This window comes from Hyalella azteca, unplaced genomic scaffold, assembly GCF_000764305.2.
Source record: "Hyalella azteca isolate HAZT.00-mixed unplaced genomic scaffold, Hazt_2.0.2 contig11473, whole genome shotgun sequence".
Lineage (NCBI taxonomy): Eukaryota > Metazoa > Arthropoda > Malacostraca > Amphipoda > Hyalellidae > Hyalella > Hyalella azteca.
The window spans coordinates 169,669-182,596 of record NW_025941472.1 but is presented as its reverse complement, the minus strand read 5'-3'; the positions used below and the strand labels follow the sequence as shown (position 1 = coordinate 182,596).

Here is a 12,928-nt window from a genome sequence, read left to right as displayed (position 1 = left end):
TTACATGTTCACTGAACATGCAGAGACAGTCGATCTGTTATACACTTTCTGATCTGTGGTACGTGTGCATTGTGATAGTTTGGGTTAAATAATGTGGATGAGAGAGGAACTAGTGAATGCTTCAGATAGTGGCTTTACTCAGATCGACGCCATGAGTCCGGGATTAATCTAATTTCCAGTACAGGCGCGTGATAGAGCGATGGCAGTGAAGGGATGTGAGTGAACAGATTTCATGGAATGAAAAACTTCTTCTAATAATGAATGTAAACCTCTAATGATTATTTCTTTTGATTTGATAATTCTCTTTGTTAAATAAATCCGCACTACCATTAATTAATTAACAGCATTATGAGGGGCGGTGATCAGTGGATAAGGAAGAACCGTTATGAGCGCCTTGCAGTAGTGCATAAAGCAATCTGTTAATTGATGGTTATACTCTGCTCCTTTATGCTCATGTGCATTAGAAAATATAACTTACGACGGATCTGTATGAATTCTGAATTTTCACAGATCAAAACTTATCGTATTGAACTCCAAACATTCAACAAATAATTTGTTTCCATCGGATAATTTTTGGTCAAAATACTTTTGAAATTTACTCGATACTTAAGTAAACTCGCCACATACTAAAGCCCTTCCGATATTAGAAGTCATCAAAACATTGCAGTCACTCAGTGTGCTACGCTCAAGACAGCGCCAACGCCAAGCCAGTGGGAGGAAATGTCTGCAAAGCCCACTACATGCTGGACGACTTCAAATCAAGTCGCGCCGTCTGAATATTCAAGGTGCGTGCAGCTGATTAAATGCGTTGACGGTGCAGAATGCTTACTTAGTATTTTGCAGCTTACAGACTGCGTCACAGCGCGAATTTTTAACCTAGATGGATAAGTTTTTATCTCAAGTATAGTATCTTCGGCATTGAGAAATAGGCCTGGATAGGCCTGCACGGAGGGTCTTAAGCACGGAGGAGAAGGTGAAATTGTTCCACTTCGTTACGATGAATTATTATTCTACGTCATTTACACGTCACATGTGTTAGACGGACAACGTCACTCATCCAGATAAAATATTCATGTAACTCGCACGCCACATGAAGAGATCGTACAGACGTTAACATCGATTACATAGTAGCTTGTGCTGAACATTCACAGAACTGCCGCTGTCTTCTCGATGGGAGTAATAATTTAGTAGAAAAAATTCACGATTCCCAAACGTGCTCCTGTTCTCACTAACTGCAGCCATTTTTTATCATTCTTGATTTTGAAACAAAGAGTCTTTTCATTATGGAGAAGTTTTGTTATTCAATGCTCAGATGACACCAATGATAAGTCAAGGCTTCCGCAAAATTAAAACTCTAATTATTTACGATGAACTAAGAATTATATATAAATTCGAATTTAATTGGTTAGTTGGTACATGTATCCGGAAGGAACAACTACTTTCATTTGTTAGGATATCAACTCAAATATGGAAGTTCTTACTACTTTCGATGGAAATACACGGGATGATTTCATGTAATCCAGCGGAGAGCTAAGAAGTTGGAAATTGCAGCTGAGGTTAAGAATAAGAAAAAGCGTAATTGGTTTAAGAAATCTCTGTGCTTATGACACGTACTTAAATGAACAATATTATATTTAATGATTCGAAATTATTGCGGCACAAAATTAAAAATTCACAATTCATAGGATAACCTTTAAACAACTAGACGCTATTCGATCACAGCAGAAATAAGCAGTCACATCGGCCCGTCGAGAATTTTAGGTCTGTTTCAATTTATGAATTCAAATTCAAGATGAATTTCAATTTCTCCCGATGATTATTTCCATTGCTAACATTCTATATTATTGCCGCTGGCTCAACTTTGAAGTGGGGCGATATAGCTGTTCAGGGTATAAAGGTGTTATAGGGCGCAATTACACGAAAAATAAAATAATAAGCAGTCCGATGCAAAGTTAATAAAAAAGGTTAAAGCGTTAAAACTTTAAACGTTGAAATACTAAATTATTAATTCGTCGCAAACAGCTTAAAAGTTGTACCAGAAGCGAAGTAGAATGCACTAATTTGACATATTAAGGGACCTTAACATGCAAATAATTCAAATAATTAGTGTAAATGATACGAACTTAGGTTGCGGTGCTGTACGTCGTGCTTAGCTAGTGTCATTTTCATCTCGAATCAAATCTTCTGGTACTCAATACTTCACGCCACTCTTCGAAATTAACCAGTGAACTAAACTTTATGTTCTAGATCTCTGTTGACTTAAAACGAAACACAAACTTCTTATACATTATTATTGTGATACACAAGCAAAATAATCGGGCTAGTCCCTGCAGTCCATTGTCTCCCTGAAAACAAACATGGCAGAGATGTTCCCCCTCTACAAAAATCATCAGCTTTGTAGTAGGACTGTTAATTATAAAGACTCTCTGTCTTGTGAGAAGACGTCTGGACCTGTGGTAACGTAAACACGTACCGTTTTTCGTAACATCAATACCGTTTCCTGCAAATTGAAGCAACGTATCAATCTCATGCTTGGTCCAGTGATGAAGATGCACATGCCAGCGTTCGATGGACGTAATTTCACGTCTTTGGAACCCAAATGAACATCGATGAAGAGCTTTTTTCAATATTAATGGCATTCTTGTCACTTGTATATTCAGTAGCTTTTGAAAGAGACAAAATAAACGACAATGCTGAGCCTTTTTCGCTGATGACATTCATTCCGCTGCAAAAAATATGCAGTAGCTGCGATAAAATGAGGAATGAGAACAACACTGACAGGCATTTTTCGCTTTGCTGCTTTTAAATTGATGAATGAATAGTAACGAATAAGCAACGAAAACGACAAGTAGGCGGCAATGCATTATTTAAACATCATTACATTGTACACCATTTCACTGGACACAATAACAATGTACCTCATTACACAATACATCGTCACTCACACTGTACCTCATTACACAATATATCTTCACACGTGCTGTACCTCATTACGTAATGCGTCAACATTCTGTACACTATTACCCTGTCGAACCATTTCCGAGCAACATGTCGCCTGCACATTATATGCCCTTTTGATGGGGGACAAAAACCCATACAATTATCAATCGCGAAATAATACTTGTATTTAAGAAATTATTGATATTTTCTGAGATTGCAGGCGTGTCGTTTGTCTTGTAACATGAGAAAATTTACTGTAGAAACTGCAAGACCAAAAAACTGATGCACCCCCAAAATATTTCGTGAGGAATATCCGCTTTTCATTCAGATTTTTATGCTTACGTAAATGTTACCGCCAGATTCGAACAAATTTAATTTGATCACCGGTGATTATTTTGATCCCTTTTGAAGAGGTTGATGGCTGAAATAAAGTAAATCATGATTCAGGTAATTCCACACAACATGTCTCTATGCGAGATTCTGACGAACCTTTTTGTCACATTTCAAAATTAGAGGTTTTCGAGCGGAAATCCTCACATTTTTAACCAGAGAAAAAATATTTCATTGGAATTTCATTCCATCTCTTCTCATTAATTTTACAAGGTATTACAGAAAAATAAAAAAAAACGATCTATTTACACATTAAAAATTCCGAGCTCCTTCCTACGATGAGTTGCTGGAGGTCTGCAAGTTTTTGGACGAAGCTGCGAGGTCGACATGTGTGCTATATACCGCCTTGTTGCACGACGCGCTCAGGCTAAGATTGAGAGTAATTCTGTTTCTTTATCTTGAAAGAGCTCCTTACGATCAAATTCCACCATAACTACCTAAAATGATTCTAATTATGCTTGAAAACTTTCATTTTTCTTAACTTTATAGAATAAATGTTCCACCGTGAGCATCCCTCCCTGACATTTAGTCAGGTCTTAACTGCAGCGCATTTTCTCAATTTTCTCTTATGTAATAACAAAAATCATTAATTTCTGTAACTTATATTTTAAGTACTTCACAACCCCAATTTTTTACTTAAAATTAACGTGAGGTAGGAGGTATGTATATCCTATAGGGCAATCAGTGGGTTGGAGGTACGTATCCTTAGGGCTTTGTAAGTGTACGAGGCACGAATCCTCAAGGCAGTATGAAGGTAGGAAATTCCTTTACCCTTAAACAGGCAATAGTGCCTGTTGCAAACAGGAATAGTGCCTTAAGCAGGCAATAGTGCCTGTTTAAAGATAGGAGTAACGTATCCTACGCATCCTCGCGGCAGTCTGAGGTCGCTGAACTTTTCGACACAATAAGCACCTCTCCTCGGAGGCTTAAATTGAGCCCACCAGGTCGATGGGATCGTTCACTTGGTTTCCTTAGGTAAACCCAAGTCATTAAGGCTGGAGCATTCTGCTTCAAGTAGTGACAAACCTTATAGTCTTGAATTTGTATTCAATTCTACAACTATATTTATGATATAGTCACTGTTGCCAACTGTTATTACAGTGATGTATATAATATCATATTAAATATGGAATACTGCTGCTGTGTGTTAGCACTACACACCTACCGTTTAATTATCCAAGGTAGCGGTACTACTCAACAATGACAGGGACAACAATAACTGTTTAGTTTATCAGTTGTACCTCAGCAGGACACAAACGAGCATCAATAATGCCTGCTACTAACAATAAGCGGATACAAATGAGCTCTGGAATAATAGATCGCTCTTCGATTTCTGTCAAGGCTGACCTTGTTTTGCTTGCTTCTGAGGCATAACCGGGCGATGTCCTGACTCAACTTGTAGGCGAGCAAAGAACTGGAAATTTTTAAATAATTTATAATTTATGCTTAAAATAATAAAATTAATAAATATGTATGGTATTATATTTTAAACCTTGCCTAATCATTTCAAAAACTGGGAAGATTGTGAAGTTTAAGTCATTCTGTCGAGGTATCCTGAAACATAGGGAATTCCTGACAAAATTCCAATGTTCGGTCAAAAATTACGTAAAACTTCCATTGATCATTATTATTAGAATAGCGTTGTATAGATAAGATATCGCTCTGCAGTTTGCAATTTTTTTCGGTTCGATTAAATTATAAATGATGAATTAAAATAAAACAGATTCAGATCCGGACTTTCTTACCACCACGATGACAGCCAACGAATAACTGATACAAATGAATCGCACGATGTTGCTTTGTGTTCCGCCACTCGAAGTTTGAAATGTTCTATATACCATCCATTGATCATGTTGAAGAAATTACTGAAGTTTATGTCAGATGATAAAAGCATATTTATTCTCTCAAAAAAATGAAAGGATAATTATCTAGCGATCATAAATAGTTACTAAATAGAAACCATTGTTTAATGTTGAACATTAATTACATTGTATGGTGAATAAATCTCCCACTAATTTAATACATTCATTAATTTGTCATCCGATTTGGAAAAGAGAATTATTCCTTAGAATGTAAATTTCACTAACTTTATTTCTTACACGATGGAAAGGATATGCACAATTGCTTCGAGTTTTTTCACTATGTAGGTATCTTTATTTCATATCACTCCAGCGTCCAGCGGAAGATACATGAAGTAAAGATACCAGACTACTGTACATAAATAATAAGTTCTTATTGATAAGTTCTCAACGGAAGCTGCAATATTTAAATGGCGTATTTTGTATCCTGTCTCACGGTTAAAAAAAATGTCTCATAATTAAAGAATTAGTTATTTAAAGGACAAAGCCTCGCTGAGAAGATCCCTTTTAAAAATAAATGAATTTTCCAGGAACGTTTTCAGAATTCGTGCATAGCTTCATAAGGTATTAATACGCTTTGCATTCTGCGAACTTATAGCCAACCTTTTCCTCACAGCGTTACTTAAGATCTGTTCCGTGAACGGTCAGGTTACGTTCGGATTGACCTCTGTTCATTTAAGAACAAATGACTCACTCCTTTACTAAGAGTTGCAAGAAATCGGTGCAGCTTGGCTAATCACAATATCCGGGAAGCGAGTTTACCGTTTATTGAAGAGCCAGCAAGATTACCCAACGCGTAGCAGCGCTCTGTTCTCCACGCTAAGCTTCCGGTTTCGTCGCCGGTGATCTTTTGACCGGTTGCTTTAGTGAAAACAATTAAATTCAAGAGAATATTTCTTCTATGGAAATCCCAGTGATAGGGTCTAAGTTTTTACCGGCACTAGAATTTGAAGATGTATGTGGAATGTTAAATCTGTTGAAAGTTCACAGTGATTTTGACTACTGAAGCATAACTCGAACCTGGAATAGTGGAGGAACCTTATGTAAAAAACTTGCACTTCAAATACATTGAAATTTTCGTGCGTTTAACAATTCAATGGTATTAACATGAAATTACTTTAGCACAGCTTTAAATAAAAATTTACACTGATTCACGTCAGTAGCCTATGCATGCTCATCGATGAACCTATACTGAGTTTAAAAGTACTTTCTTAGATTTCAAGAGCAATTTCTCAACTCAAACTTATTATGTTGAAATATTACTGCAGAGCAGAAATCTTTCACTACTAGACCACGAATAGGCAATTAAATTTATGTAAACATTATCATTGAAAACCGAGACGCGCAGGTCGTACGAAGTTTGACAGCTTTTTCCGTGAGCTTGTGGTGAGCTTGTGGGGCCTAAACCAATTATGGACGACCAGTAATTTCCGCAAACATCGTTTTTTTTCCATACTTATGAAGGGAATTGTTCAGTTGGCTGCATGCCGCTGTCAGCGCTGTGTCAATAATAGAAACGGATTAAAACCACGATGTGGTAATGTTGTAGAAAAGTTTCCATTGTTGGACATTTCATTTTATTGAATTTATTAATGAAAGAATTTAAGCTGAACATCAGCACATACTTTTTACTAACCGTCAATTTCATTGAATGAAGAACGTTCACTATAGAACTAACCTAACTATACAACTGTGTCTGTAGGCATGTCTCACCTATGGAACTAAACATAACTAATTGACTGTTACTTTATACAGACATGGCCACCAGTCCTTGTTCTGTACGGCACGTTCGTTATGCTGCAATTTGATCACGCATATAAACTATTAATTGTAATTCGTATTTTCCTCAACGCAGCGATCGCACGTTTTGTCCGAAAATCTTACAGTATTTGCAAGGATTTGGCGTTCATGCGTGAGTGCAGGAACGAACGGCCAGAGCGGTGCAGGCCTCGGGTTTGCGGCAATTGATCTCGAAGCGGAACGTTTTCGAAGGTCAATAATCTAAAGACCTTTTGATCGTGCGCTCTCTCTGGCTGTTCCAGTCTTGAATTTCAGGAAAAAAATGACTCAAGCTCGCAATTATACAATGGAGTCAGTGAACTGCTTCAGTGACGTTCAACTGTGCAGTATACAATGGAAAGTGGCGTTCACTCCCGCGGTTCATGGCGGAGCGCTCGAATTTCAATGCGTCATTTGATTGCATTTTGTTATCGCATTCCAACTTTTCGCTTCAGGAGTGCTTTCTATAATTAAATGTTTCAGCTTATGAATTTTTTTATATGATTGAAAAATATTTTCAATTTATTTCGATGATTCCTTTTGTATTTTCGAATGAAATAGAATTTTATGGTTTAATAACAAAAAACATAGATGATGCACACATAATTCATCAAACAGAAGAATTTACAAAATATTCCATAACAATATTTCAATTTAAATTTGTTCTGATTCAGAATTGCTTCTCATTCACTGACTTACTTACAAATAGAAATAATTTGCAGTGATCGTAATATCTAAAGTGACTTAAGAATGACACGCTACTGTTGTCAGCCAAGGTTTGTCGGCTTGGAGTCCAGCGAATCTGTGCACCGCACGCAAGACTGTCGTGCACCGCACTCGACGGATCAAGTCAACGGGAGGGAAGCGTTACTTCGGCTGCCAATTTGAAAAATAATAAAATCTTCTGTTCGCGCGTGAACTAGAGAAAAATTTCAAGCTGTGGATTTTACGCAATCATGTGTGGATGATGCTATTTTGATTCGTAAACGAATTTTTTTGTAAAATTGTTTGATAATTTTTCTATCCATTTGCTTTTATGTGTGCCTCCAAAATTATTAAACTGCAATTTCAACGGTTGAATTTTACAACATAAAAACATGCACAATATACGTTATTTCCACCACAATGCAAAAACAGAAAATTCTAATCTTATTTCAACTTGAAAAATTCGTTTATCCCAGAAGGGGAACGTTTTCAACAGAAGGTGAACGTTTATCCCATAAGGGGAACGTTTATCGCAGAAGGGAAATTATTTGACCGTCGCCCGTATTCTCCATAAGAGAACTAATTTCCTTGACGTCCGCCGAATATCAACTTTCTCTCCTGAGTCACCTGCACTGCCAGTCCCGCCCAGACGGGCCCGCGCGCGGCAATTCCACAGCAGCGAAGCGTGACTACCAAGAGCGGCCACCGCTCTGCCGCCGCCACCCGGGCAACTGCCCTTATACCAGCCCTTGAAAAACTGGGACCATATTGCCCTTAGGGTTAGTGATACGTTATAAGGGCAATGGAGAGGTGGCAATTTTAGGGAGTTGTCAATCTCTTTTGTACACTCGTATTTCTATGAGGACATTTGTGAAATGATTGATATGCTAAACATTATATGATAATTGGGAAAAATCTGAATATTTTCTGAAGTCACTGACTCAATTAGATCAACGGGGGTTCCACGCACCGATACAAAAGTCTTGTCACTATTGCGAAAAATCTTGTCGCTATTGATTTCATTCATTAATATTAATGAAAAGTGAAAAAATACAAATATTTGAATGACACGCTGGAGAGTATCCATGCACTTTATAAAATATTATCGATTATATTCTCAGTGACAGGAACAACGAGAATTTAGGCCGAGTAGTTTTAGCATATCTCTCCAGGATGAGAGTATCGTTTTTATCGTTTCACTATGTACATATCACTGAATTTAACCGGATATGTTGAGTCCAAATGACGTAGTGCAGTGTCACTATTTTTACCGGTAAAGTCTTTCCGCTTTCGTAAAACTGCAGCAACCGCAGGCATAAGTCGGAGCTCAGGTTCCCTGCTCTCAGTCGGCATCGGAAGCTCGTGGTGTGAAGTGTTCGTAGGTCCTGCAGCGGGCAGCATCACAGAGACGCGAGGTGCGTCGGTTTTGTGCGTCCAATCTAAGTATATTAATTTGTTATGATTGGCATTACGTCTCGTGGTATCTGAAATTTAGGTTTAAACTGCCCTTATTGCGTCAACCATTGTTTGAAAAATTGCCGGTTCTCAGCGTGAACTAAATATAAAGGTTTTCATATCATGCAGAGCCTTGTATATTCACAATGTAAGACCAATAAGACCGCTGAGAATTATGATACTAAACTATTGCAAACCCTTAGTTTTATTCTTTTTATCTGCGTTAGGAGTGATTAGGTTGATAAAGTTTACGAACGGGAGACTGCACCTCTGAATAAACGGAGCATTTAATACATTTTCAGCTTTTAACAAAATACACCGTCCACCGAAGTTTTCAATCTTGTTTGTAACTTGAATTCCACTACAAACTTTATTAAGCTAAAATGTTCCCGGCGTATCGCGAGAAGTGCGTCCACGTTGTCATTAGAACACGTAACAATAGCGCTACAGAAAAATAGCTCCCAGGTTACAAGCGTACGCTACGTAATTTATTCACCACCATAGCAATTGAGGGACGAATATTACTGCCATTTCCTTGACGAAATCAGTTTGCTTAGGGCACTTTCTTACCTGCTAAGAAGTGCTTGTTTTATATAGATCTAACTCAAATTTAAGTAATTCCATAAATCAAAAGCGGATGTTTCTAGCTGCTGCAGAAACATGGCACGTAGTGAAATAAATATTTTCTGACTATACAATGTGTGCAACTGTGAATGTATATTAGCTAACATCTGCTAAATTACTGTATATGAATGAATGCATATTTCTAGCAGGCACTCCGCTGCTCCTCGCTATAGATAATCTCTGAAGTTTGAGAAAAAAGTATATAGAAGGTCAACCGGACAGCAGACTGACTTGCGGGTGGCAGGTTAACTCGGAAGACCGACTTGCGGGTGGCAGGTTAACTCGGAAGACCGACTTGCGGGTGGCAGGTTAACTCGGAAGACCGACTTGTGGGTGGCATGTTAACTCGGAAGACCGACTTGCGGGTGGCAGGTCAACTCGGAAGACCGACTTGCGGGTGGCAGGTTAACTCGGAAGACCGACTTGCGGGTGGCAGGTTAACTCGGAAGACCGACTTGTTGGTGGCAGGTTAACTCGGAAGACCGACTTGCGGGTGGCAGGTCAACTCGGAAGACCGACTTGCGGGTGGCAGGTTAACTCGGAAGAGTAGCCGATTTTCCTGCTACATCTGCAGTTGCTCAGAAAAAATTATTTTTTGTGAGAGACATATTCGAAATGAAATGCAGACTTGCGGGGATAAAATTTTAATTCAGATGTTCCGAATAAATTTTGAAAACGAAATTTCGTTGCTATACACGATACCAGACTGAAGACAAACACACGCACCACATGGACGGTTTGCACCAGACATTATTAAAATTCTCTGTATGAATGAAAGTGCCTAATCTAAAATTCAGTTTATGTTTTTCTTAGAAACTTCTGCTATTATTTCACCAATGCGAGGCTTGCATCTCTATTAAATTAATGATTGCTCAGAACAATGAACAGAACTATCTCTTCACATATTATTTTCAGAAGCTTGTTTCATTGATATCTTTTAATTCTTATCGCATTCTTTTGCTCCTCTCCATGTGACAATAGGTTGCGTTTATACTCGCTCTTCGTTGACTGTTTCAAATAAACCCAAGCAATTACTTTCCATTTATCCATAAAAAGAACATTTCATCTTCTCTGGATCATGGGTTATTGTCAGGTAACTGTTGTAAAGTCGTCTAAATTAAGTATATAAATCTATTGCTTGCTGAAATCGCAAGTTAATCAGGAATTTAAAAGCAAAGACAGTATCACAAAAATTTGCCATTTCTTGTTTGATTTTTAATACCTGATAGTGGATTTTACTTTACTAATTGATTGTATTTATATTTTATCTGTAGGCTAATGAACTGACGATTGAGCTGGACTCCGAAACGTTTTCTCAGATAAAGAAATGGTGAATTTTTTTGGTATTGTCTCTGCTTTCAAATTCCTGGTCATCTAATTGAAGTGTTCATACTTCAGTGTTCTAGACGACGGTGCCACATCTCCTTTAATTATAACAATAGCCTTGATATCCTCCGTGCAGCATGGAGAATTTAGGCTATGGTCCGGACCCCTCGGACCCTCAGGAGGGCAGAGGCGCTCGTGCCATCTTCACGCCGCCCCCCAACGGCGTGAGCAAGCACCTCAAGAGCGGCGTGTACAGGAACGGCGTGCCACAGTTCGGCAAGAATCACAAGAACGGCGCCGTGGACCCTGAGAAGGTGCGTTCTCTGATTATGATATTGGGTGAACAACGTAAAGACTAGCGTAGTCTTGAAAGCTTGAACAAAAGATTATCTATATTGATGCAAGTAATTCTAATTCTATCGCTCAGCACGACTATGTTCCTATCTGAATTCTATTTATGTCCACACTAAACTATTAATGGTGAAATGTTTCCTTTTTCGACTAGTTATTTCGCATAACCTCGAGAATTTAGGGCCTTTTCACTCGATATTAATCCACTAATTACGTATAGGTTCGTGTCTGGCTATGACAAATCGTCAAAAAAACGGATTTATTGATGATTTCCCACAAAACAAAAAACCAGCCTAGACCGGATTTCGAATTCGAAACATGCTGTCCGATTTTGAATTTAATAAAAATCTACCAGCATGGATTTAACAAAATTTTGTTCACATACTCACGTCAGATTATCACGGTGCTTGGTTCCGGCGATTATGGTCGCGCTTTGGCCGGCCGCCTCGTCAAGTCCGGCTACACCGTCTACATCGGCTCCCGCGATCCCAGCAGAGAAAACACAATGTGAGTAACTGAATAAAGTTTAATTTATGCCAATATGACCGATTTCCAAGGTGGCGTTTATTTAGACAGTGAACATTCCGTTTCTATTACATTCCTACGGTATTGCGTCTAGTCTAAAAGCTAAAATATTGCAGGGGAAACCTACGCCTATCAAAAGGTTCTCGTTCCTGACCGGAAAATGACGCTACGCAATTGCAGTTGGAACGTAATGACGCAGCGTCGTAAGCTGTTGTAATGTAACGTAAAGACCGAGGTGCGGTCCCGCCGAATTCATATCTCTAGAACGTCGTCGTCAGGCTGCGAGTGCGGGTGTAGGAAACTACGCAAAAAAACTTAATCGGAAGAAGCGTAGCTAAAAAATCGTTGTGTATGCGAGTAAAACATTCTAAAGGTCATTCGGATCTTTACTGGTAATCATAACACAAAAATAGTGATTCTATAACTGCAGTATGTGCATGGTACATTAATCAAACATTAAACAAAGTAGGCACAAAAAGTGCAATATTGCGTTAACGCTTATTTATAACAACTTATAAAATATTTCTAACAAATCCAACAGGCTGCTCTATTATTTTTTATCCATTAATGAAGGCTTGAACATTATCCAGTCGTTGTCCACGAACATTTGCGAGCAAAAAAAAAAAACTAATAATCATTTATCCTATATAGGCATCAAAGCCAAATGCAAATAAATAAAAGAGTCTTTTAAAATCAAAAAGAGGAATCCGGATCAATGGCATATCGACAGGAGCCTTTATTAAGTAGATAACAGATGCATGTAGCACTGTCAGAGCGAGCATTCAATCATGCGAGCGGTCTCAAGCGTTAGTCAATCATGAATACATTTTTGGAGAGTAGCAATCATTCATTGAAAGACCTTACACAGCCTCTAGTGTCTTCTTCTCCAAGGACAATATTCACTCATAAAAGCCTATGACAACAACATTGCTCTTGCACAAAGGAATACCAAAAAGCGTCTTTCAATTTTCCGA

The 12,928-nt window shown here is 38.3% G+C and overlaps 1 protein-coding gene across 1 annotated transcript in view; it reads left to right on the top strand.

The window, feature by feature from the left end:
- Positions 1-9,025: 9,025 nt before the first annotated feature.
- Positions 9,026-12,928, top strand: part of LOC108665254 (metalloreductase STEAP4) — a 34,102-nt gene continuing 30,199 nt past the window's right edge. The window contains exons 1-3 of the mRNA XM_018151990.1: positions 9,026-9,088; positions 11,215-11,392; positions 11,824-11,936. Coding sequence (XP_018007479.1) covers positions 11,216-11,392; positions 11,824-11,936 — 290 coding nt within the window. The 5' untranslated portion in view covers positions 9,026-9,088; position 11,215. The remainder of the gene's footprint in view (positions 9,089-11,214; positions 11,393-11,823; positions 11,937-12,928) is intronic.